The 27,851-nt window shown below is 38.4% G+C and overlaps 1 protein-coding gene across 5 annotated transcripts in view; it reads right to left on the minus strand.

Moving 5' to 3' along the window:
• Positions 1-252: 252 nt before the first annotated feature.
• Positions 253-27,851, minus strand: part of lingo1a (leucine rich repeat and Ig domain containing 1a) — a 121,984-nt gene continuing 94,385 nt past the window's right edge. For 4 of the 5 annotated variants that reach the window (XM_051885288.1, XM_051885284.1, XM_051885286.1 and 1 more), the window contains one exon: positions 253-4,248. In XM_051885288.1, coding sequence (XP_051741248.1) covers positions 2,389-4,236 — 1,848 coding nt within the window. In that variant the 5' untranslated portion in view covers positions 4,237-4,248 and the 3' untranslated portion in view covers positions 253-2,388. Of the gene's footprint in view, positions 4,249-20,528; positions 20,566-27,851 lie in introns of all 5 variants that reach the window. The other variant, XM_051885287.1, reaches the window with a different exon arrangement.

Raw genomic sequence — 27,851 nt, forward strand, 5'->3', positions numbered from 1 at the left:
TTTTTTAAGTAACTAGTAAGGAGTAACGTAACGTTGTAATGCATTACTTTTAAAAGTAGCTTTCCCCAACCAGTTTTGGGGTAACACATTACAAGTAACTTGAATTATGTAATCAGATTACTTTTTCAAGTAACTAGTAGGGAGTAACGTAACGTTGTAATGCATTACTTTTAAAAGTAACTTTCCCCAACACTGTATTTACATTGAGCATCCGCCGAATATTCTTCTGCAGAGCAAAATAAACACGGCACATTTTTGGTAAAAAATCTCCATAGATTGTTTAATACAACATACCATATTTTCAACAATTCAACATCAATAAAATTGTGTTAATTAAAAAAAAGAAAACAAAATGCATATTACTTTTATTGCACAGAACAATTTAAACATTTTTCATACTAGATTTTTTCACCTTTTCAGGTCTTTTTCCATTTTTTCTTTAGTATAAAAGAATATTATGGACCACATTAATGCACATCATCATCCTGGGCTGAATGTCGGAGAGGGCAGAGGTCATATAAAGATTTATTCGACGTAATAGGATGAAAACAGCAGGTAGACCACAGAGGCAGAGGATCAGAGAAAGATTCAGGTGTGCGTGTGTGTGCAAGTGTCAGATTAACTCTAAAGTGGATCAGTAAGGGTTAAACCATCTGTGCAGCTTCTCCATCTGCAGCCTCAGTCAGCAGTACAAACCACTTAGCGAGGCGAAACGCATCTACACCGGAGCAAAATCCAGTGCATAAACACAGCTCAGTGTCCTTCCATGGAAATCACCTGCCCTGCTTGGCCCAGATTAAACACACACTTAAAACACAGCTGGGCTGTGGAGCGAATTCATTAAACCTTTGCATTTCAGCTTAAAAACCTGCTTCATACTCACTAACCAATCCATTTTAACTAGCCTCTGTCTAGCACTGCACCATTGTGCTTTCTTGTCAGCACAAACAGCCTACTTTCAATTTACTCCCACTTCTTTATTCACAAATGTTGCCTGCCGTGAATAACGTGCCGCCATTTCCGCCTGTGGAAACAGACGCTAAACAACGCTATCATAGAGCACTCATTCTTAGTATAGATATCTGTCATCGTAACAAACCAGCACCATCTAAGTCCTTAGATGTGCTGGATAACTTTAAAATGGTTTCTTTGGGCACCAATGCTTCATATAATGTAAAGAAAACTAGAACTGTGACCGGTAAGACAAGTCTAAAACCATAAGACAGGTGTAAGACCCAAGAGACAGATCTGAGAGTGTGAGACAGGTGTGAGACGCAGCAGGTAAAGGTGATTGAGTGCTGTTGAGCATATTAACACTCTCACCTTTTGATGAAATGATTGATTCTGTTACGAACTCGCTTGCTGTCTCACATACACACTCTGAGATAGAGCTGTACATTCTCGGTTTAGCTTCTCAGGCGAATAAAACTTTGAGGGAGTTTGTTATATAAAAATGTGATGCCGCAGTGCCATTAAATGGGTTTAAAATCTGACCAGGCAAACAGAAATTCTCACTGCAGGCTACAGTGATCATCTCTATATAAAATTAAAGCAAAACACACAACAAAAGTTACATAATTACCGCTGATTTCACTTGCCTAGCCATTAATCCAACAATAAACAACCTGTACTTGTTTATCCAGATGCTTGAGTCATAAAATTCCCTTGGCTTATCCAACAAATGCATTTAAAATACGGATCTGAAAGCAAAATGAGAACCAGACAGCAGAGTACAGATGAATGTGTGGTAAAAAGTTGCACTATACACACATTTTCTATGGCAGGAATGGAAATGCAATCTATTATATTCCACATTCTGTTGTTAGACACAATGTAGAAGACGAATTTGGGGAAATTCAGCTGTTAGGCTCGTTAAATGTGCTTTTCACCCCTGATTTATCTACTGTTATTCTTTCATAAAACTATTCATTTTAGTAGAAAACAAGAAATGAATGGGTTAACCAAATAAACAAACGAACAAAGAGGATGCAGGACAGCAGGGAGAAGGATGCTCTGCCTTTGCATTCTAGAGGTCAACATAAAACATTTTGGAGGTTCGGTTTTTCATTTTTTTCCATGTTTTTTGCCCATAAAAATCCACAGGAACTTAAGTGTTTTAAAACAAAATCCTCTCTCAAAGATATTGGTCCCCGTAGGCTGAGTTTAAGCGGCATCACAGAGGAGTGCGTTTGAGGACATTTTCCCCCTCTCATGTTCAATATTGAACAAAAGCACCGACCCCAGTGCCGCACATCCATCTTTAGAAAGGGGGAAAAACACCCCTCCTCTATGGGGAGCTCGTCAGAGCCAGAGGTTGTTCAGGCAGGGAATCTCTTGTTTTTGTCTTTATGAGTTTTTGAAAGGGTTCTTTTGAGCTCCCTGGCTGGATTATATCATTTTCATGTTAAATTTCCGAGGGGCATCGGCGCCGCTGCTGCTCATCCCAGCGTCCGATTTGCGCGGGACGTACTCTATCTCAATGTTGTGTTTGCTGTTGCCTTTGCCTCTGCTCCAAAGAAAGAGCAGAACCAGGCAGAACAGAACCACACCCAAGAAGGAGATGAAGCCCATAGTGGTGGCGATGATTAGCGTCTTTATATCAAACGGGAACGGGACTGTTGCTCTCGTTCCATTGGCTCCGTTGTCGTTGGGTTGGTTGGAGATAAACGCCAAGGTCTTGTTGGGTTGGTTGGGCCAGTCTGGTGAGTAACTGTGGACGTGCAGGTGGGCCAAAGCGGTGTCATTTCCACCAGCATTGCTGGCAATGCACACATAAGTCCCATTGTCCTGAATCTGAGCGTAGCGCACCTCCAGGGTGCCATCTGGGAAAACAGTGAGCCGTCCTATCGTTTTCGTGGTGATGAACTGTTTTTGTGGGGAAAGCCACATGATGACGGGCGTCGGGTCTCCGTCCGCTTGACACACAAAGTGGATGGTGGTGCCTTCGTCAACGAACTTCTGCTGTGGCTTCCGGTCACGGATCCTAGACTTGCGACACGTGAAGTAATTGGGCTGAAGCACGTCAGGAAAGTCCTTGAACTCTTTTCCTTGAACGAACTCGGGTGAGGAGCAAGTCGGCTGCTGGCGGTTGAAGTTGAGCCTCCAGCGGCGACGGAAAACCCAAAGCAGACGGCAGTCACAAGCCAGCGGGTTGTCATACAATGCGAGGGTCTCTAGGTTCCCCACCGAATGGAACACAGCCTCCTCCAGGGTGGTAAGGGCATTGCTGGAGACATTGAGGACTTTCAGGTAGTTTAGTCCTCTGAAGGAGTAGGGCTCGATCATTATCAGTCGACCGCCCACCAGGTGGAACTCCTGCAGTCTGAGCAGGTCATGGAGCCGGTTGCCCTCGATCATCTGGATGGGATTGTAGGACATGTTGAGGAAACGAAGATAAACCAGGTGTCGCAAAGCTAAATATGGAATCGACGTCAAGTTTGCATTAGTGATCGTTAGGGAGGTAAGATTCAATCCATACAAGCAGTTGGTGGTCATGGTATCCAGGTAGGGCCAGTTGGCGATCTCCAGGACTTTGAGACGGTACAGCCGCTTGAAGCTGTAATCTCTGATGCTGTTGATGTTGAGGTTTCTCAAGCGCAGCGTAACCAAGCTGTGCAGATGTGTGAAGGCCTCTGTCGGGACAGAGGTCAGGTTGCACCTTTCTAGCGTAAGCTGCTCCAAGCTACTGAGGCCATGAAATGCCCGGTGGGATATGAAGACAAGGTCATTATCCCCAACCTCCAGAGAGCGCAGGTTGTAGAGGTCCTGGAACATGTAGTCCAGCAGAATTACGATCTTATTTTCACTGATGTCCAGCTTTGTTAGGTTACTGAGGCCTGTGAACACTCCCAACTGGATGAGCTTCAGCTTGTTGCTGCGTAGTCCCAGAGTCTGCAGGCCGTAGAGATTGTTAAAGGCGCCGGGCTCAATGGCCGAGATGGTGTTTTCATTGAGCTCCAGCTCTTCCAAGTGCGGAAAGGCAGAGAACTCATCTGGGTTGATGGTTTTGATTCGATTCTTGCTGAGGTCCAGGAGTCGTGTTTCCGACGGGATTCCCTCTGGAACGGACATCAGCTTCTTGCGGTGGCATAAGACCGAGCGCTCCTGAGCGTTGCACTCGCAGCGTGATGGGCAGCCCGTGGCAGAGCCAGACAGCACTGTGCCCAGCATCAAGATTAGAATGGGCTGCCAGCATGCCACCAGGAAGCTGTGCCCACTCACTTCCCCTGCTACCATCCTACCGGTTACCTGCACAGACGGAGAAAAGAGAAAAAGAGCACTGAGTTATAAAATATGAAATTCAAGGCATCCAAATCAATAAACAATTATACTGCACATTATATTGACTAAACCTTCTAGCGTGTTATTTTCTTTGCCGAGCAGAATATGGCTCTAAAACATGAGACAATTGTGTACTTATTGAATACTGTTCATTGAAAGAAGGGAGAGAGTAAAAGTGTTTTACTAAGAGTTTTACTAATATAGTAGAAATCATTTTCCATTTCCAAAGTGTCAACCTATGTGTTTCATATGAAAGCTTGTTTCCACCATTGCAATTCTGACTTTTTTCTCACAATTGTGATTGTATAACTCACAATTTTAAGTTATAAATTCAGAATTGCAAGATATAAACTCACGATTCTAGAAAAAAGTCAGAATTGTGAAGTATAAACTCGTAATTCTGACTTTATAACATGCAATTCTGACTTTAAAACTCGCAATTCTGACTTTTTTTTGTAATTGTGAGTTTATATCTTGCAATTCTGACTTTTTTTCTCAGAACTGCGACTTTATATCAAGCAATTCTGACTTTTTATCTCACAATTCTGACTTTATATCTCATAATTCTGACTATAACTCACAATTCTTACTTTATATCTCGCAATTCTGACTTTAAAACTCGCAATTCTGACTTTTTTTTGCAATTGCGAGTTTATGTCTTGCAATTCTGACTCTTTTTTTCTCAGAACTGCGACTTTATATCAAGCAATTCTGACTTTTTATCTCGCAATTGCGAGTTTATATCTCGCAATTCTGACTTTTCTCAGAATTGTACGTTTATAACTTGCAATTGCAAGTTATAAAGTCCAATTCTGAGGGAAAAAAATACTTTTTTATATCTCGCAATTCTGACTTTTTTCTCACAATTACGAGTTTATATCTCACAATTCTGACTAGACAACTCATTGACTAGAATTGCGAGATAAAAAGTCAGAATTACCTTTTTTATTTTTTATTTAGTGGCGGAAAAAAGCTTCCATAGTTTCATTAAATTATAGGCTCAAAAAACAACTGCACTAAGGACTGTTGGATTATTCAGAACTGTGAAAAGGAAGAGCCAATGGCATGTACTTGCATAACTGCACGAATTGGCATTTTTGGATTCGATCTCCTTTGTTTTGACCCCGGCTAGTTCAACTTCAAAGGCTTTTAACACACAGTAGCACTCATGCTAACTGAGCTCAGGGACTTGACTTGGAATCCATTGCAAGGGTTACATCACCATCATAAGATATTTATGAATCCTCTAAACCTCTGGTGCACCTAACACAGCTGAGTAGTGAGTTAGAAGGCTGTTGTCACAACCAGACTTTTCACTCTCAAATCCTGTGAGCGTTCACACTTCCATGTATGGGATCCATCTGAAACGATGGCACGGAGGCATATGTGTGAATTTATTCACAATTTTCAAGGAGAAATCCACTTCACAGGAAGTCAGCAGGCGCACACAAACCGCTAGCGTATGCCATCTGCGAGACAGACTAAAAGACGAGACATTGGTTTAAGACACATCTGAAACACTCTCTGATATCTTACTAAAAGACATGCTGACCATTTAAATCTGTACCGAGAGATTCTAATGCTTCCTGAATAGTGTTAATTTTGCCAGCTATTTTTAATTTGAGTCTTAGTCCTGTGTCAAATGTTTTTTTTAGTTTTTATCATGTTTAGTCAGTTGACTAAATGTCTGAGCAATTTAGTCTAGTTTTTGTCAATGAAATCTTAGTCACATTTTCGTCATGCTGCATAAAGGTTAAATGGATAATCCCGATAATTTTGCTCAAAATTATAATCACAATGATTGTAGTCATTTGAGAAATGTATTTTTACATTTCATCAGAATTAGTGCACTTTCACCTATAAGCACAAATCAAGAGAATTTCAACCCATACGAATGGTTTATTTTACCTCATCTAGTTTCCTGATTTATAAGCAAAAAAAAGTATTGTCCCACAGATGTTGCATAAGTGCAGTTATTTAGCAAACACAATCGCAAATAGTTGAGAGATCCATGCTTGGATCTATTACAGTTCATCACTAAGGACTGATCGCAGATTTAGTCGCAGCAAACAGACCGACTGAATGACACTTTCATTTTATCTCAAATGGAGATCGTTAAACTCCAGCTTACTTGTTTGTTGTTGTTTTCAGTGTTTTTTCAGATCATCTGTGCTTCTTTCATAGTGTAGAGAGAGCGTGTGCGCATGGTTGCCAGATTTCAAAGATTAAGTAAAACACGGTAGAAAACGTGTTCTTAATTTAACAGAAAAGCTCTGATTGGGGGATTTGAGTTCCTGAAATCTGGAAACCGCAAGCATGAAAGCTTGTAGAGGCTTGTTAAAAACAGTGTAATTTTTGTCTTCTCTTTTTTTCCCCGACAAAAACAAAGAGTGATTTTGGTCAAGTTTTTATTTTTTTAACTACATTTAAGTTTCGTCTTTTTTCATCAACGACATTGCATGTTGATATATGTTAGATTATTTTAATCTCTATTTATTTTTCCTTTGCCACATTCTCGGTCCACATCAAAGAAAAGTCAGGCTGATAATACTTATCTTTCAATATACGACTGAATGACACTCATTTTATCTCAAATGAAGATCGCTAAAATCCATCTTACTTGTTTGTTGGTGTTTTCAGTGTTTTTTTCAGATCTGTAGTGTAGACAGCGCGTGCGAATGGAAAATGGTAAAGTAAAGATTTCGTCTTTTTTCATCAAAGATATTGCGTGTTGATATATGTTAGATAATTTTAATCTCTATTTATTTTTCCTGTGCCTTATTCTCTGTCTCTTTCACCACTGAAATGAATTTACAGGCATGGGAATGTCATGAACACGAAACCAATCCGTTCACAAAAACTTCTACTTCTTAGCTTTTTATACATGTTTCAGGGGGAGGTGTAGCATCTGTAACAACTGTCCAATTAGAATATACATTACATCATTATATAATGTGAGAATAATAAGTCTGTATACGGTCAGTTTCCAGCGGAAGGCACCATTTATCCCAGAACAGCCTTCTAGGCTCTTCCTTATAGACAAAGAATTAGGGACCTTTTCTAGGCTGCTTTCCAAGAAACACACACACACATACACAGGTACATTTAAAACAGATGTGTGATGAAACAAGAACAGCTCTTCTCCTCTCTCACACTTGCAGCTTTAAAGGTGCAGTGTGTAAATTTTAGTTGTGAATCGCAACCAACGACTCAGGGCCGTGCTCAACCCCTCCATTTCGAAGCACTTTAGAGAAGCTACGGTGGCCGACACAAAGACAAAAGGCCTTTGCACACTGAGTCTGAAATTTTCATATGCGTTTTTTCGTATTCGTGATCCTAAAAATTCGTCACGCGCAGAGACCTTTCACACTGAGTCCGATGCGTATTAATGAATCCGTTGCAAAACAATACAAAATGGAGTCTTCAAGCAGTGAGCATGATTTAGTTGTCCTCTCTCTTTTTAAAAAGAGAAAAAGAAAGAGGAAATATTGGGTCCATCCAATCCCAAGATTGCATAGAGAGGAAGGAGAGTTCCACCTCATCAAGGAGCTGCGTGATTATCCCGAGCGATTCAGAGTTTACTTCAGGATGTCAGTGCCTCACTTTGAAGCTTTGCTAGCGATACTGGCACAAACTGTCTTTATATTCTGTCTCTTTGTATTCTGCACTTTGTTTGTCATACAGTGCTACTGCTTTGTGCTGTAGATGACGTGGATCAACTTGTCAGATGGCATTCGTGATTTTGGCGTTCACTTGTACGGTGGCTCTGAATTGTCAAAACGACTCTCAAAATGCGTGCCACAGATCCGAAAAACGCAGAAAATCGAACCTGATCCGAATTGTTTTTATGACGGACGAAAGTTTCGGAGGCAGTGTGTAAATGTGATTGACACAACGTGAGGTCGTATTCTTTTAAACATGTGAACGCTGCCATCCGAACCCTGGTGCGCACTAAACAAGTGGACCGAGACCGCTGAAAAGATGGATCCAAACAAACTCTGGTGTGGTTCGAATAATATATGAACGCAGCATGGACCAAAGACATGTAAACGAACCAAAAACAGAAAGATGAGACCCTAAAAAGGACAGAATGCTCACACATATCGTTTTTTCTCGTTATAGTTGTGATGTTGGCCATCATTGTCTGGTAGAGGCGTCAGAACCGTGTCTCCTCACAGTAGATCGTTTGTGTGTGTGACGGATGGATTCCTGCCGCTGTTTTGACTCCTTTACACATTTCATAAGCTCTTCACGAATTCTCAGTTGGTCAAAATACCACCATATGTAGGTTACGCACATACAATGAGCGCATTTAGCCCAGCACACAGCACTGTTTTGGATCTTCGGTAAGTTCGGTCTCAAAATAGGCAATACGTCATAAACCAATCATATTGTGAACGTGTCCCTGTGCCTTTAGGTTCGGCAATAAATCTGAATGCTAAGTGGACCAGGACTAAATGTTTTTTTTTGGTCCGGACCAAACGAACCAAGCGAACCGAACTACAAGTGTGAACACACCCTAAGAGGAAGCCACATTGCTATCTATTGCCTACATAGCCTCATTCTCATTCGGACTAATTTGGTGTTAGCATGTTGCTAAGCTAATAACACGATACTTTAACACACATAGCACACCCAAAAAGTAGGGTAAACCGATCAAGTATTTTTAAAATACTTTTCAGCATCTCTTGACTGATCCGCTATCTTTTGATTTTTCACAGAGCTTATTGTAGTGAATTCTGGGACTGCCTTATCTGGTAATGATACATACAATGCTGCCCTAGAATTCGGCTAAAAAAGCACCTAAGAAAGATGGTAAATTATTCATAACAGTTTATGCATAGAGAGCGCATCTATAACGCCTTAATATGCTCTCTAGGTAGGCAGCTCACTTGGTTTTGTAAAAGAGCTCACATCTCCAATGAACGTCAGGTTTACACTTTTTTTTTTCTTTAGCTGTCACGCTATTCTCTACCGACCTGTCGTGACTCTGATTACGGTTTCATAACCACCTACACAGCACTGGAATCCTTCTATTGAGAACATCAAGGCTCATGTTCATTTCCTGTTTGTGTAACACAACATCCCTGTTGCATGACCATAAATAAGATGTTCAACTTGCATTAGGAAGCCTGACGCCAGTGATGATTGCTTTTGCCCTGAAAGACACTGGTAAGTATTATGCTTTGTGATGCTGATATCAGTGATCCCCCACAAGCAAAGGACTTTTCAGTTCAAAGAACTTGCAGAGCTTTTGTGATCCTTAAAATTGCTCTTTAGGGAATCACAAATCTTGCAGCACAATGACCATTAAAAAGAGTCATTGGTGTGCAGAAGAACTTCTCCCACCCACACAAACACAAAATACACTATATATTTATGTAGAAGAAGAGATTCAAAAGCATTTCTGAAGAGGCCAATTTGGAGTTTTGTTTGTAATTTGCTGATTTGTCATGAATAAACTGCAGTGATCTAACTGTAAGCACCAGTTGTTCATCAGGATCAATAATGAAGCCACTGAAGGGTTGAGTTTGGCTGGAAGCATTCAGCATGTGGCCCAGAGGCACTGTGTTAAACCGTTAGCACTGTTGAGGGGAGGCTGGGTTCAGTTCAAAGCAAATTAAGCAGCCTACAGTGTGTGCTGCCAAAACCTGAGAACATATGGAAATGTTCTTCATATGAAACTGACATGAAAGAACTATCACCGCTTTCTGGTCAGCAGACTAGCAACAAGCTGAAACATTATTCAGCTAATGATCTGTCTCTGGAAATCTTATCAAATAGCATTATGTATTATTTCACAGTGACAAAGAGAAACTAAATGGTTGACTGACAAGCCCTCCTACTGGAACTCATGATATTTGGATGTGTGACCTTTATTTCGCCTGTAACATTACAGAAAAGTAGCATGAAAAGTGAGGTAGTTTGTACTGTAATGTGGTGAAATAATCAATAAAGTAATGCAGCAAACTAGTAGAGAGGTAGGACGTAAATACACAGTAAGGTAGTGTAAACTAAAACAATGAAATGAGGTATTGTGTATTGTAATGCAGCGAGGTAGTGTGTAAAGTAATGCTGGAAGGTGATTTGTAAAACAACATGGCGAGGCGGTTTGTAATAAACATAATGCGGCTGCATCTTCTCTATTCTGACGTGATTGTATTTCCATCTGTTGCATCATTTACTATTATATATTTATGATACATCTGAATCTATCATAGTAAGACTGTGAATTACTGCAGTCTGGAGCAGGACGGTGTTTCCCAGCGGCAACAATCCCACTTAAAGACGGCAGCTAAATACCTGAGCAGCAGAATCCTCCTCACATCTGTCACTGCTATAAGAACAGCATGCTAAGAGTCTAATCTAGTTCAGAATCAGCCCGTTCACTAATCCTGCACACACAAGCGCACCAACACATATTCAGGTGGACTTGTTTCAACTCAGCTTTATGTAGGTCAGTTCGGCACACGGACACCTCACAGGACAAACAAAGTTAAACACACACTTGGACGAGAATACCACAACTCCGGCTCATCCGTAAATCAATCTGATTAATTGACTTAATGAAGCTCTGCTGCTACTGTGTAGAAGACTGAGTCTTCCAAGTGACTAAATCTCTTGAATCCGTTCACCAAATCATCAAGTACAGTTTTGTTTGCCAATTCATTCTATGGCCAAAAATCGCTCAGCTTTTAATTATGAATTAATTAGTGTTTCTGCTTTTTTTAAATGGGTAAAAAAAAATCTCAACTGTTTCTCCTAGTAATAAGAATAAATTGAGACTATTACTGTCTCTTGCTTCATGCTTATACTGAGAAAAAGATCCAAGTAATGTCACACATTTCTTCTCTAGAGTTTCAGAAGAGATCTCAACAATGTCTCAAAATGTGCTTAGATTTAAAGGGTTAGTTCACCCAAAAATGAAAATTCTGTCATTAATTACTCACCCTCATGTCGTTCCACACCTGTAAGACCTTCGTTCATCTTCAGAACTCAAATTAAGATATTTTTGATGAAATTCGATGTCTCAGTGAGGCCTCCATTCACAGCAAGACCATTAACACTTTCAGATGCTCAGAAAGCTACTAAAGACATATTTAAAACAGTTCATGTGACTACAGTGGTTCAACCTTAATGTTATGAAGCGTCGAGAATACTTTTTGTGTGCCAAAAAAACGAATAAAATAATGCTTTATTCAACAATATCTAGTGATGGGCGATTTCAAAACACTGCTTCATGAAGCTTTACGAATCTTTTGTTTCGAATCAGTGGTTCGGAGCGTGTATCAAACTGCCAAAGTCACGTGATTTCAGTAAATGAGGCTTCGTTACGTAATAAGTGTTTTGAAATTTCAGTGGTTCACCACTGGGTGGCGTGACTTTGGCAGTTTGATATGCGCTCTGAAGCACTGATTCGAAACAAAAGATTCGTAAAGCTTCATGAAGCAGTGTTTTGAAATCGCCCATCACTAGATATTGTTGATTAAAGTCGTTATGTTGTTTTTTTGGCGCACAAAAAGTATTCTCGTCGCTTCATAACATTAAGGTTGAACCACTGTAGTCACATGATCTGTTTTGAATATGTCTTTAGTAGCTTTCTGGGCATTGAAAGTGTTGATTATCTTGCTGTCAATGGAGGCCTCACTGAGCCATCGGATTTAATCAAAAATATCTTAATTTGTGTTCTGAAGATGAACGAAGGTCTTACAGGTGTGGAACGACATGAGGGTGAGTAATAAATGACAGAATTTCATTTTTGGGTGAACTAACCCTTTAACAAGATACCAAGTCTGCAATCAAAAATCAGTCATCTCAATAGGAACTCAAATGTTTTTCATCAATTTCCAAACTCCAAAAATGATCTGAGCTGCCATCCATTAATTTCATAGCATTGTAGTTCTACTGTATGTGAATAATTATCTCATTAGTGTCTATTTTAATTTCTCCTTATGATTTTTAAGGTCCAGCAGTACTGACTCAACCAATGGCATGAGTTTTGGGCGGGGCTATCTGTTTGTCTGAGCAATGGAAGACAAGGGGTGTGTTTGGAAATGTGGAAGGAAATGTGTTTGGCGCAGAAATGACACACTTCACCTTAGCTATAAAAGAGCAACATCTAAGCAACAAAATGTTCCTCTGGGCCTTTAAAGTCAGTCTTTGAAGGAAGAAAGAAACCACCAAATCAGTCGCATCTCTGTGCTACAACAGAAAGGCTTCATTTCAATGCAAAACAAGTGTCAGGAACGAGATTGTATCGTTCACTGAAAACATTCGTGAACAGAACACAGTGTTCAAGACTGAAACAAGTCTAGAACTCAGAAACACACACACACATTCAATCCATTTCCTATGGTCCGTGACTGAATCTGCTCATTTATTTGTTGCACTTGCTGCAGAATCACCAGAGTGTGACTGAGTGTTCCCTCATTAGAGACCCTTTCCTCGCCTTTCTGCTGTTATTCCATCTGTAAAGTAACTCTGGCTCAGGGAGTGCAAACAGCAGGTTTATATTCAAAGCTTCAGATCTGCTGCTGACCTTCTAAAAACATCTCCTCCCAGAAAAACCAGCTCCATCCTACAGCCCTAACAGCTCCTCAGAGCTCAAACATCTCCGGTTTCACTCTCTCTGCTCTGTCATTCTCTGTTTTTCTCTCTCTGAGGGGAGGGAGACACATTGACCCTGACGCTGCAGGAAAAGAAGCATCAACACAAGCCCAGGACGGCAGCTGGAATCAGGAATAACGAGGTCCAACACACAAGACGTCTCAGCGTTGAGGAATCAATCACACGGGGCAGGTTTTCTCGCTGGATGTGAGATGAGAGTCTTACAATAGGGTAGACACACACAAACATAAGATAGGTTGCAAACCCTAGCCTCGCTGTCTGTTGTCTACAACGGAAGCTTGCTTCTGGGGCAGCAACCTAACATTAATGGAGCCTCGTAATAATTGATCTGATAAGCTCTTAATGGGCAGAAACTCCATTAACAATCCCTCCCTGGCCATTAAGTGAACTGACTTGCCTTAAAGGGACTCATACTCACAAATGATTCCAATAGAGTTTTACGTTAGCATGTTGCCAAGCTAATGACTTGAAACTTATACTTTAACTTACATTTTCTAAAGTTAATTTAAAAATGAAAATCACACTTTTCCTCATGAATTTGAGGTACCATTAATTCTGTATAGGGGCCCCTGATTTCCGCAATATGAAAATGAGAATGGAATCGTGGAATCCAGTCAAAAAAATGTAATTTATTGTATAGAGGGTATGCATAGACGTCACTTTCCCGCCAGAACGCGCTCCCTCAGCTGGACTGAGAACCTGCTGCATGACTGGATTTAATAAGGGAAACTGCGAAAACGTGAGTAAAACAAAGGATTATACTAAAGATTGGGCTTGAAAGTGTTCCTTATGACATGTCAAAGAAACCTAATCCATGGATATTGACATGCAGCCAGGAATCATTTTTCCTGACATTTATATGTGCCTGATTTCGACACCGGGGAAATACATAAAGCAAATCGGCCTGTGAACGCTTTATATAAATACAATATAGGTAGGTCTAAATCAGAGTGATCACTTATATCAATGTTATATATATCATCCAGCCCTAAAACTTGTATAGTTTGTCAGTGTTTATTTCAAAACACCCAATTATTCAGAATATAAGATGGTAAATATTTAATTGATGAGTTGTCAACACAATATATAACAATACAATATATAGGGTATGATTTTACCCCAAAATCCAACATTTTGACACAAAATGATAACTGCAAATCCAAGTTTCTTTGCCTGGAGTCCAGCTGTTTCTGTCAATTGCAGCGATCCATTTGCTTCTTTTTTCTGTAGCTTTCGGCAGTCTGTAAAAATATACCTCAGATTTTGTGTTACAAGCTATTTGTACAGTCAGTCACAAAGCTCTTTCCCATTTTGGATGTGTTTTGTGTGTTTTTCACAGCATTCACGCTAAAAACCAATGCTGTCTTTTGCCACTCATTGGGCGTAACCGCAGTAGTAAATTTGGCAAAATTTGGATGAATAAATCAGAAGTAGGGCAGTACACTTATTCAGATCACCATATGGACTAGTGTCTGTGAATATTAAACTGCAAAAAAGACTACTGAAATATTAAGTCTGCTTGTTCTACATGTGTTTTCAGAATCTGTAGTCTTACTATATAACGGCACTTCATTTGAACTTCATCCCGAGAGCTGCTCTGAGATTCACTTCATGGGCATTTCACCACTTCATTTGATAAAACTTTCAAATACATACAATAATAACAGATTTAATAGGGTCCATGAGGCCATGTTAGGCTGCTTTGGAGAAGAGGAAGAGTTGTTGAAGTGGAGTGTTGTTGTCATGCCGTCATTTTACGCCGGACTGCTTCACAAACGAGGGTCAATTAAATGCTGGATTTGCACAAAAGATTAACATGACGGCACATGCTAGTCGATGAGTTGAATCAACTCCACAGCAACTACATAAATTTATCCACTAACCATTCAGAAAGTTGTAACTTCTTCCTGAGTCTCTCCATCAGTGTCGACTCCGGTTTGAACAATGTAAGGCTGAACACCGTTACTGACAGTTGTCATTTTGGCTGCGTGAGATTCTACAGCTTTGTTGTTGTTGAGCGACGAAGCACGAGCTGTTAAAGCTCCGCCCTCTCTTGAAAAGGGGGCTGGGAGCAGCAGCTCATTTGCATTTAAAGGGACACACACAAAAACGGCGTGTTTTTGCTCACACCCAAATGGGGGCAAATTTGACAAGCTATAATAAATGATCTGTGGGGTATTTTGAGCTGAAACTTCACAGACACATTCTGGGGACACCAGAGACTTATATTACATATTGTGAAAAAGGGCATAATAGGTCCCCTTTGAGTAATCTGTATTGTTTCACTGTTGCGAGTTCTATGAACTTGTTTCTGTTAATTTAGACAAACTTAAATTTACCTGAAACTGGGCTATTTCCCAACATGCTTATCCATGGCACTCGAAAGGGAGATTAAATGCTAAAATTTAGTGTTATATGATGTTTTTGTGCAAGATTAATGTTAAGTGGGAGATGTAGTAATGTTTAATGTTTTGCTATGCTAATTTAGAAGAGTTTCTGTTATGTGTTTTTTGGGGGGGTTACCATCATGGTGACAAGTGGAGCATGAGCTTGGTTTGAGAACAGGTACAGGTATATGCTAAATATTCCATATTGTTGAACTCTTTCAGCAATTGTTATGCTATGCTAATATTATCAAAGCATTGTGTCACCAATTAGCATTGGCTGAATTAGCTAGTTATAGCTAGCTAAATTTCCACTACTAAAAATACTTAAATTGAGATTACATGATAAGTTAAATGTATTTATTAATTTTTCTAGTTAAGAGCAATTAAAATGTATGAGTACAAAATTGAAATCTGCCAGTTCTGCTTACTTAAACTTTGAATTTCTTAACTTAAAAAAATTGATGTAACTGATTACCTCAACCTGAATACGTTTTGCCAACTTATTCAGGTTTACAGTGTATAGCACACGCAAATACTGAGTCAAATAGTGCATTTTTACCTAACGAATGTGTCTACAATGCTTCATCCTGGGTGAATGTGCTCAAATCAACGTAATTCTGACAACTTAACAAGCTTTGTTTTGAAATATGGTAGGTGGCTTCTAGTTAATCAACTAGCTATTATGTACCTAATTACCAGCTAGCATGTTCCAAAACATCTACCTGGATTTTCCAGCAGGGAACAAACTGACAGCAGGGACCGACAATGATTCAGTCGACTTTTACAGGTTATGTACTGAAGTTACGTAACACATATGTATGGAAAGAATGACGTCTATTAAAGTAGATTCTGAAAAATAGCAGCCGTGTAAAAGGACACCAGCGGTCACCTCGTTCTAGGTCCCGCATTAAAGTAACACCTGTCTGTGAAAACATATGCACTCCTTCCCTTTTAGGTAAATAAATTTCTCTCACGCTCATTTTCTTCTCTGAATAAATGAAAAGAGAGATGCTTTGGGGAACAGTGCATGAGTCATACACAACTACACACACACACGCTAATAGGATGGAGTCCTAGTGTGTATTATGTATTATACAACAGTATTCATCAATTTAGGGCTTTTCACACTTGAAAGAGTTAACCCTTGTCTCTCTAAACCCTGGGTAAATGGAATCCTGGGTTACCTGGATTTGCAGAGTCAGAGTCATTGATTGGACGAACGCGGCACACAACCTGTTTACATAAAGGCTCTAGCATAGCGCATCCTTATATTAAATATTGCTGACTGTACTAAGTTAATATACTGAATGGACTATAAAGGAAAGTATAAAATAGTTTTTCTTCACTCCAATTGGCATTTTCCACCACCATTTGACATTTTTCACCTGAAATGCTGAAACTATATTTCAGTGCTGTCAAACGATTAATCACATCCAAAATAAAAGTTTGTGTTTACATAATATATATATATATATATATATATCAATGCTGATAGGAGGGGTCAGTGGAGGTCAAGTGGTGTCAGGAAGGGAAGGGGGTCAGTTAAAGAGGGAAACCTGCTGATCATGTGCATGTAAATTTGCCCATGATGCATCAGACTGACAGTACTCATTTCTTAATGTCTCTGTTTGGGAGATGCCATGAAAACAATCAATTTCCCAGCATGCATTTCTGCATCACATCTGCAGGCCTCCTCCTCCTGCACACAGAGCATGATTACCGGTTCGAAGCGCAATTTCATCCTCACATAGACTTGATCAGATGTAATTTGAGGTTTCTGTAGCTATTAGCACTCTCTTTATGAATCTAAAAACACATTTTCTCCAACAAATTGAAACAATTTTGGCCGCACATGAGCGCCGTGTTTTTAAGACGCCATGTCAAGTTAAAAGAATTTCAACTTTTACACGCAGCACCACTCCATCAACGTCAGTTACAAAACAGTGGACCAATCAGAAGAAGTTTGAGGTGGGGCAAACGTTGCAAGCTTCTGTTTACAGTAGCAAGTTGGCATGGCAACTGTTTTATTTGACGGCAACATGGCGGAGAAGGCCATATCCAGTGTGATTCTTTTCTTTTTTTTTCATCTAATGATAGCTGCAGATAAACTCTGACAGGGTTCATATAAAACAAACACACACACACACACACACACACACACACACACTTTTCCTTAATAACTGCGTTTCTTCTTGTCAGAGAGGACTCATTACAGAGTGTCATTTTAAAGAGCTCTTTTAAATTCACGCTGTACCGCCTGATTCACTCTCGGCTCTGATTTAGATGAAATACAGTCAGACCTGCATCACTAACGATTGGGAACAACATCCGAAACTCCAACATAAATGTGTGAAATGACAGATGACAGATCTGACACTCTTTCTGCAGCTCTGGAAAAGCTCCTCTCTTTCAGCGCTGGTTCAAGTGTTTTAGTCAGAACATGTTAATGCCTTGATGCCCATCAACAGTATTGATCAGCATCGATCGACATTCCCTGAAACGTCAGACGATCACTGCTGAAACTAGCTTGAAGTGGCTGCCGGATTTATGTGGTTTCTAGCTGGTCATTTCTGGTATATATCAGTGGACCTTGTTTCACCCTGGTAGACCGTCTTGGTCAAGCTAGTAAGGGCTGGTAGATAATCTTAGACCTGCAAAATAAACTGCTGCTGCAGCTTGATCACCTTAAGGAATATTCCAGTTCAACTCAATCAACAGCATTTGTAGCATAATGTTGACTACCACAAAAATGAATTTGCACTTGTCCCTCCATTCTTTACCCCCTCCCAATCCAATGGATGTGGAGGGGGCCAATGCGTAAATGTAAAAAACTATTTTTTTCAAAAGTACAGCCTTAAGATGTAAACAAATGTGTGTTAACATCTTTTTTTTTTTTACTGACCTTTTCTGTGTAAATAACTTTGTGGCCATGACTCATAACACCTAAAACCTTAAAGTGACTGTAAAAATGATGATTTAAACAACTTTACAGCCCAAATAAAACACAAGTTTTATCAGAAGAAGTAACGTAAGTGCTTTTAATACAATTTTTAGCTTCACATTTCTGTTTTTAAACTCTTCAGAAATTGGCCACATTATATGGAAGCTTGTTTCCACCACTGAATAAAAAATAAAAAAGGTAATTGCGACTTTATCTCACAATTGCAAGTTTACATCTAGAAATTCTGACTTTTATCTCAGAATTGTGCGATATAAAGTCGCAATTGCGAGTTATAAAGTCAGAATTGCGAGATATAAAGTCAGAATTGCGAGTTTTAAAGTCAGAATTGTGAGATATAAACACAATTGTGAGTTATAAAGTCAGAATTGCGAGTTATAATCAGAATTGAGAGATGTAAACTCACAATTTCGAGTTATAAAGTCAGAATTGTGAGATATAAACTCGCAATTCTGACTTTTTTCCTCAGAACTGTTTATATCTCGCAATTCTGACTTTATAACTCGCAATTGCATGAACATAAGTCAGAATTGTGAGATATAAACTCCGACTCTTTCCTCAGAATTAGACTTTATAACTTGCAATTGCTTTATATGAGAAAAGAAGCTTCCATAACAGTGTCACACGGTGCTGTCCTGCGGAATTTTGTGTGCGATATCCAGTCATTTACTGGCTGTTTATACCAGGTCACTTCATGCATTTTCTCTGATCGAATAGTTGTCCGGTTGTGAAAAAACCAGGTGTAAATGCCCTCCGAAACGCTTTGAGACGGATTTAAATCCGATCATTCAAGCCGCTTCAGGAGGTGGTTTGAGACGCATTCCAGACAAAATTGGACAAGTGTAAATGCATCTGGTTGTTGAAGCCGTATATGTAAATTTTAATTCTCCCAAAACCACACTAGTTTCATGTCAACAAGGAAAAACTTAATGAAAGGTTTTTGTGAGTTTATTGACTCAATGGAGACAGAACATTTGTACTGAATCAATGTACTGGAGCATATACACGGATTTGATCTGACAGAAAAATTCTGCCAATATTTGTCTTTTTTGAGTCAAAGGTGCTGGAACAACGTTCCGAATCGTTACGGCTCAATCGAACCCAGAATATTCCTTTAAGCTGGTGTGACCCAGGTTTGTTCCGGCAGGGATGCGGTTCATAGAGCCGATAGTCTTCCGGCGAATCCATCAGGGAGTTTGTGTAGTGGAAATTGAACTATGCATTCGACTCAAATATGGAAAGACTCTTGATATTACACCGTCATCCATCAACAAGCTTCCTGTCTGTGATGTTAAATGTATCATCGTCTCTCTATATATCTGGAAATGAAGCACAACCACACCCCCTCCTTTCTTTTTCCTCTTTAACACTGGCTTCCAGGGATCACTCACTCACACACACACACACACACACACACACACACACACTTAGCTCAGTTTTCACCAACAGTTTTCTGTCTCTCTCAGTCAAGCTCATGAATTGTGTTCTGTCTCCAGGCGTCTACTGAATGCCGCACACTCACCGTCTCCTGAAACACAAACCCTCGGCTGAGATCACATGATCTCTGTAGCTCCACCGCCTCTACAACGCTCTTTTCCTCTCTTCAGAACACAAACCTCAGCTCTCTTTCTATTTCGGTCGCTGCCGATTGATCTGAATGATTCGGAGAGGAGAATCAACGACGTAAATCAATTCTACAGAACCACAAAACACACACTTACACACTTCATAGACCTCTACATAGGTTAACACAGTACACCGTGCCACAATGCAATGGGCCTCTTTCACCATTACAGTATGCACTACAGTGTTCATCAATAACAAAATTACTGACAAAAATGTTGATAAAAGCTTTTTTGTTTTATTTCGTCACCAATATCAAAGGCGAAGTGAACATTTAATGATTTTAATTAAAATATACTGCTGATAAAGATATGACGAGAAAAAACACAGCAAGATATTAACAGTTACTAACAGTTTGTAATAATACAATCAATTAATTAATTGTATAAAAATTATTATATAGAATGTCTGAATATTTAGTTTCATTTTGCACTTTCTCAGACTAAAATGAATGAATATAATGAAATATTGAGTAAATATTGACTAAAACTGATGAAATGACAGTTTCATCAAAAGGCTATAAAACCCCCCAGAATAAAACAAAAAAGGCGGGGCTTAGCAAAGGTTTGTAGTTTCAAAAATTTGTAGTATACGGCCCCTTTAAAGGGATAGTTCACCCAAAAATGAAAATTTTGTCATCATTTACTCACCCTCAAGTTGTTCCAAACCTGTACGAGTCTCTTTCTTCTGTTGAACACAAAAGAAGATATTTTGAAGAATGTCAGTAACTAAACAGTTGATGGTACCCATTGACATTCATTAGGGATGCATGATATATATCAACCACCATATCGGTATTGGCCGATATATGTTTATTTTTAATGTTATCGTTATCGGCCCGACAAGAAAATTTGGCCAATATATTAAAGCCGATAAATAATGTATTATTTCCTTCAGCTGAGACACTTGTTCAGATGCACACTGTTTGTAATGATGGCTTTGAATTGCTTGAAATCACTTAAAAAATGAATCTACAGTTAAGTGCAACATGTACAGCGCAAGTCTGTCATATAGGCTACATCAAATTTTAATGTGAACATCATTATAATTGTGTGCTTGGGACATGAATTTTAATGGTGAGACTTTTGTTTTTGTAATCAGGCTCTCAAATATTATATAAAAATTTAGATTTATATTTATCGGCCAATATATCGGTTATCGGCTTTCAAATATAAATAACTATCGGTTATCTGTATCGGCCAAAATTTTCATATCGGTGCATCCCTAACATTCGTAGTATTGTTTTTCCATACTATTGAATTCAATGGCTACTGTTAACTGTCTGGTTACCCAATTTCTTCAAAATATGTGACCCATGCAGGCAAAATGAGTCACAAATGTTATTATCATTCTCTATTAAAAAAAACTTCAAAATGATGTTGAGCTACACCTGTTTGAAGTCGATAGAGTCAGCAAAGTCAATTTTGAGAAAAACCGAGTTAAAGTTTTCTGAAGTTTCCAAAACAAAATCACTAGCCATACCTTAAAATCCCTGGTAATACCACCAAATTTGGCACAAACCAAGTAAAAACCCATATCTATAGGAAGAATTATATATTCAACTTTTTTTCCCTCATAATTCCACAATTGTTTGATTAACATTAATGAAACAGACAGCCTATACATTATTCAGACCTACTGTATCACACGGATGTAATATAATATTACAGATGTTTTTCCCCAACAGTTAACCAAATGTTCAATTAAGACGTAACAGATCATGTTTGCGTGAATACTCGCCAAGACAGATTTTTGAAATACTGTAATTCTGTGTATATTGGGATCGCTCGCTGTCTGAGGCGTCTTTGTGTGCGCGCTTCGGATCTGTTAGTCAGCGTGAGTTTGAAAATCACATTTCATTGGTTCAGACTCATGCCATCGAGAATTTGCAATGAATATTCACAAAGTTGGAATGCTGCGTTTTACAACGATACCAAACTTGTGCTGAGAGAAGCGCCAGTCATCCAGAAACAAGCAGAGAAAAACAGCATTTTCCTTGAAGAAAGGAAAGGTACTCCTCTCAGAAAACGTACAAAAAAAGATCCTTTTAGATGTTTAATTGCTATTTGGAACAATGGGATTGCTAGATGAGGGCTTAATGAACAAATTTTTGTGAAAACCTCAAGTTCGAACAAAATTGACATATTTTTGCTTGTTTTGCCTGAAGCTTGAAATTAGCCTGTGCGCATTCCCACTCATTTAGCCAGCACGGGTCACATATCTTCTTTTGTGTTCAGCAGAAGAAAGAAACTCATACATGTTTGGAATAACTTGAGGGTGAGTAAATGATGACAGAATTTTCATTTTTGGGTGAACTATCCCTTTAAGTCAGATGTGACACTGCCTCCTCATCCGAGATTCTCCTGGAAACATGAATTACCTGAGCTGTTGCTCTCGTGCAGATCTGGGCTAACTGCTGGTGCTATCGGCATATTTACCCCACACAGTAAATCCAACAGGACTGCTGATGAATAAACAAATCCAATTAAACAAAGCGTTAGCCTGGGAATGCTTACCTCAGCCTCTTCAACACACCTTAATCGGAGCTTTAAGCAGCATTACTGCACGACTCGACTGTCCTGAAGAATTTATAACCACTCTGAACTCAGCTCACAAACGCCAATCGCCTCGAAGATACACACACAAACACACGTATACACATACACTACATTGTACACACACACGTAAACCTGATGGGTGTTGCCATCTCATTCAGCAAGCAAAACCAGCTGCTGAGTTTCCATCGATCTACTGGCCTGAGAGGAATACTGATTACACACACACACACACACACACACACACACACACACACACTGCATTCTGGTCCCCAACACAAGGAGACACAAACTCGAAAAATACTTAACAGGCTATGGCTATTTAAGTACTCACAATCTCTGCCTCAGATTTGCATGTTAACAGAAGACATAATAGAAGCTCCACCCACATTTACAATACAATACAGCCGTCAGCGACAAAACAAGCACTATCAAATTACAATAAAAGCACCGCCCATATTAACACATCAAGCTCCGCCCACTCATAATCGATTCACAAATTTTGGTATGTGATGACAGTGGAGGTTGAAGCAAAAGATATTGCTTGTAAAGACTAAACGAAAACCCTTGAACCTGCAGAACCAACAGCACATCCAAGTACTTCCCTAATAATTTTAGAAAACATGAATTAGGTTACATGTTGTTTTAAAGGAATAGTTCATCTGGAAATTAAAATTCTATTTTAATATTAGTATTTAGTCTTATGTCATTTATAATATAATTTTCCTCCCATTAAAAAACAAACAACAGCAAAAAACATCACCAGTTAAATTTTAATTTTTTTTATAATAATAATAATAATAAATCTTATTGTATAAACAACAAAAAGCAGATCACCAGTTAAATTTTAATTCTGGAAGATTTTCTGGAGATTTTTATAATAATAATAATAAATCTTATTGTATTTAGATTATTATTTGGACTATCTCTTTCTCTCTCTCTCCACACACACACACACACACACACACACACATATATATGTATATAATTCCAATTTACTTATAATTTACTTATAATTATACTTAATAATGATAAAAAATTATTGTGTTTAATTTAGATTGCCATTTCGATTAATTATTTATTTATTAAAAAAAAATTATAATATAGATTTTTTATAATCAAATTTTCAAAATCAAAATTTACCTTTCATATTTTTATATAATAATAATAATACTGTATTTTATTGAGATTATTATTTGGATTATTTATTTATTTATTAAAAATAAATATGATATATTTTTAAATAATAATAATAAAAAAAATCCAAATGGCAATCTAAATTAAACAGTAATTTTTTATCATTATTAAGTAATTAATTAATTTAGATTGCCATTTGTATTATTTATTTATTTATTAAAAAAAATGATAATATAGATTTTTTAAAATAATTTTTTTGTGTTATCATTATTGTGTTTAATTTAGATTGTAATTTGTATTATTTATTTATTTAGAAATATGATATTGTAGTTTTTTTTAAATCAAAATTTTCAAAATCAAAATGACAATGTAGGTTTTATGAAGTGGTGTTAATAAAATAATTTTCAGTTACATCATGTCATCTGAGGTTATTTATTGCCTATATGATATTGATTAAAGGTGCAGTGTGTGCGATTTCAAAACACTGCTTCAGGAAGCTTCAGGGGCGTTATGAATCAGCATATTGAATCATGATTCGGATCGCGTGTCAAACCGCCAAACTGCTGAAATCACATGACTTTGGCGCTCCAAACCGCTGATTCGACACGCTGATTCAAAACGCTCCGAAGCTTCATGAAGCAGTGTTTTGAAATCGGCCATCACTATATAAGTCGTTATTTTGTTTTTTTTTGGTGCACCAAAAATATTCTCGTCGCTTTATAATATTAATATTGAACCACTGTACTCACATGAATTGATTTAAATATGTTTTTAGTACATTAATGGATCTTGAGAGATGAAATGTCATTGCTGGCTATGGAGGCCTCACTGAGGCAACGGATTTCAACGAAAATATCTTAATTTGTGTTCCAAAGATTAACGAAGGTCTTACGGGTGTGGAACAGCATGAGGGTGAGTAATAAATGACATTATTTTCATTTTTGGGTGAACTAACCCTTTAAGTTTCATTCTAAAGTTAAAATTCTGGTATTGACTCAATCCTACCGCCCAGTCACAATAAAGGCGCTGCCCACAGACAGACGAAAAAAACACATCCACAACACGAGCACCACCCACAGCCCAGGCCCCGCCGCACGACTACCTGACATTTCCAAGTTGTTCCCATAGAGTCTTCCATTGTGATTAACATTTACTCAGCAGGCCTTGAGCATCTTCTCCCTGCAACACTAATGAGCTCTGCTGGCTCGTTACTGCCAATTCATTTCCAGAACATCCTCCGAGTCATCATAAAAACATGAATCCAGCGTTCATGTATCATACATAAATGCAGTTTCATGTCGCTTTATGGAGACGTCTTCAACTGTATGTAATGTCTTTTTAAAGTATAATATGATGCTGCAGCATTAAACATCTGCTGGAGAATATCACTAATGTAACAATGAAGAGAGGAAGAGCCTTTTGACAATGCACAGGCAAAAATCCTGATTTTCAAAATAATTTAATTTGGATGCACCATCCCTGACTGTTTGCTAAACAGACAGCAATTTAAATTTCAGGAAACTAATGCAAAACTAATGGATAAAATAATAGTTATTCAGTAGGGCTTTTCTCCTGGGCAAAAAGCATTTCATTTAAAGATTAGCGGTAAGCTGCTCTATTTCTCTCTCTCGCTATGAGACTGTAAGTGATTTGACTTTAAAGAGCCAGGGGTAAATGAGCATGTGTGTGTGAGACACAGGAAGTAATCAGCAATAAGACACAATGGCACAAACTCCTCCCGCTCATCTGCATAATGACCCGCTAAGAAGGCAGATCTTTACACCGCTGTTTAAACTCTCGTACGACGTAACTCAATGAATCCAACTTTTAGCATAAGTTGGATTCTAAAAGTGTGTGTACATAAGAATATCAATATCTGCAGACACAAATTAAATACATAAGACATTTAGATTTTCTTAAAGGGACAGTTCACCCAAAAATGACGATTCTGTCTGATTAGTGAATATTTCATTCTTTTGAACAATTTATTTTGTATTTATTTATTTACCTGAAATTACATTCTATACATTTACCCAAAATTATTTTATATTCAACTCTAAAAGTAGACCATACGACATAACCATTCCAATCATTGTCTGATTCGTGAATGATTAATTCTTTCGAACAAATCTTGTCAATGAGTCAGTTGATTCGGTTCACAAAACCAGTCTAAATGATTCATTCACAAACTGGACTCACTGAATCACTGATCCGATAGCACTAATTAACAACTTAAATTTTGGTCAAAGTTACACTCTTAAAAATAAAGTTTCTTCATTGGCATAGAAACTTTCCATTGCACTAAAGGTTCTTCAGATAATTAAAATGGTAACTTTACCGATTTTCAACCCACTTTGTATTGTTACAATGTTGGTAGTATATGTAAATGAACAATGTTTATTCGTTCTCCGTGCTACCTGGACCGAGAAATTCATGTTTATTTGTCTGAAAACGTCTTTAGACAGCTCCAGGACTTTTGTGAAATCTATAGATTGTACTTCCACATTTTTGTATCCCAGGTCACAGACAGTCGGATCGACAGAGGGTTATTAACAGAACAGTTATTGTAAGGGTAGTATCGTATTTTGTCTACTCTTTAAACAGCATTATGGGAAAAATAAAAGACTATGGCAACAGCTTTCTTATCTGTACGCGACGGCGTTTTGCCTCAAGCGGAACTGACCGTTTTCCCCCTCTTTTTGGCCTAATACACTGTGTGCATGATCATTCAGTTTGAAGTGTTGACTACAAACATGGAGGTTTTTCAGATTTTCCATCGCCGCGTTCTCTCCATATTTACGATTCTTTGCAGCATTTAGAATGCCTACAAAGCGCAGGTTCCTCACTGGAAACTGAAAGTAACTCACTTGCACTAAACATTTACTTTTTGAATTCTCACACCCGGGAACAATACAAGTCAACACCAATGTGACTAAAAGTTTACTAAGAAGTATTTCCTACTAAAGCAAGGCACTATTTGACTCTGGAAAGCATATCCATAGCAGACTTGTGGGAGTGGCCTTGGACGGCAACATGACCAGTGCATTATGGGTGTTGAAGTCTTCCTACCTATTTGGCAAAAGTAAAGACAACAGCCCTTTTTTCTCTTTCTCTCTACTCAGGTAGCACCGATTTCAAAAAGTTTTTCATCTTTCTACTGTATAGGCAGCCAAATTTTATTGAAAGCCCATTTTTTCAGCGGTGAAGTACACCTTTAAATGTTCACTGAAAGGGTTCTTTGGGGAACCAAAAACGGTTCTTTGATGAAATCACTGCGAAAACCCCCTTTTGGAAGCTTTATTTTTATGTGTATGTGACAACAAAACACTCACTAGGCAGGTTTCCATCCAAGAATTTTTTTTGCGGAAAAAAGGGTTAGTGCTTCAAAATGTTTCGCAATATAGCTGATGGAAATGCCAATTGTTGATAAAATTTCTCAAAAGTCGACAATCTTTTTCCGTTTATCTTTAGCACATAAATTCTGTCAATACTTCAAATGTCACAAAAATTGTTTTGAAAACACTTTTTGTTGAGAAAAAAGCTTTAACGCAAATAAATGTGGTGTCACATGGCAGAATCAGCGCTTGTTCACACAGAACGTGTCTTTGCGTCTAAAAACTCGAGATGCAGTGGTCAGGAATGGTTTTTTAAAAAAGCACAGCGCAGAATGTGAGGGTCTCGAGACGCGCTTTTGAGACGTGATGCAATAACGGAAATAACAGAAATAGGTGAACAGCAGAATAGATAGATACTATTTTTGACATGGAAAAAAAATAAATAAAATAATCGCACTGGATATGGCCTCCTCCGCCATGTTGCCGTCAAATAAAACAGTTGCCAAGCTAACTTGCTACTGTAAACAGAAACTCACAACGCTTGCCCCGCCTCTAAGTTCTTCTGATTGGTCCACTGTTTTGGAACTGTAAAAGTTGAAATTCTTTTAACTTGACACGGCATCTTAAAAACGCGGTGCTCGTGCGAGGCGATGCAAAAGATGCAAGCGTAACGGTCATACACGTCCGTCTAGCACGTTTACATAGAAAAACAATGGAAAAGTAGCGCACTGGAATAAAAAAATGCGTTCTGTGTGAACGGCCCCTTAGCCTATACATGCAGCCTCTGCGTTCGTGGTATTGCTACCCTTAAGGCAACATTTTTAATAACATTATATGTTAAGTACTGGTAAATTTCAATTGTCTCATTACTCTGTACATTTTATAAATATTTGGGATGCAAAAGATAGGAATTTGTGATATACACAAAATTATGTATGGAAACGGC

The sequence above is a fragment of the Ctenopharyngodon idella genome, chromosome 24 (assembly GCF_019924925.1).
Source record: "Ctenopharyngodon idella isolate HZGC_01 chromosome 24, HZGC01, whole genome shotgun sequence".
NCBI classification, from domain to species: Eukaryota; Metazoa; Chordata; class Actinopteri; order Cypriniformes; family Xenocyprididae; genus Ctenopharyngodon; species Ctenopharyngodon idella.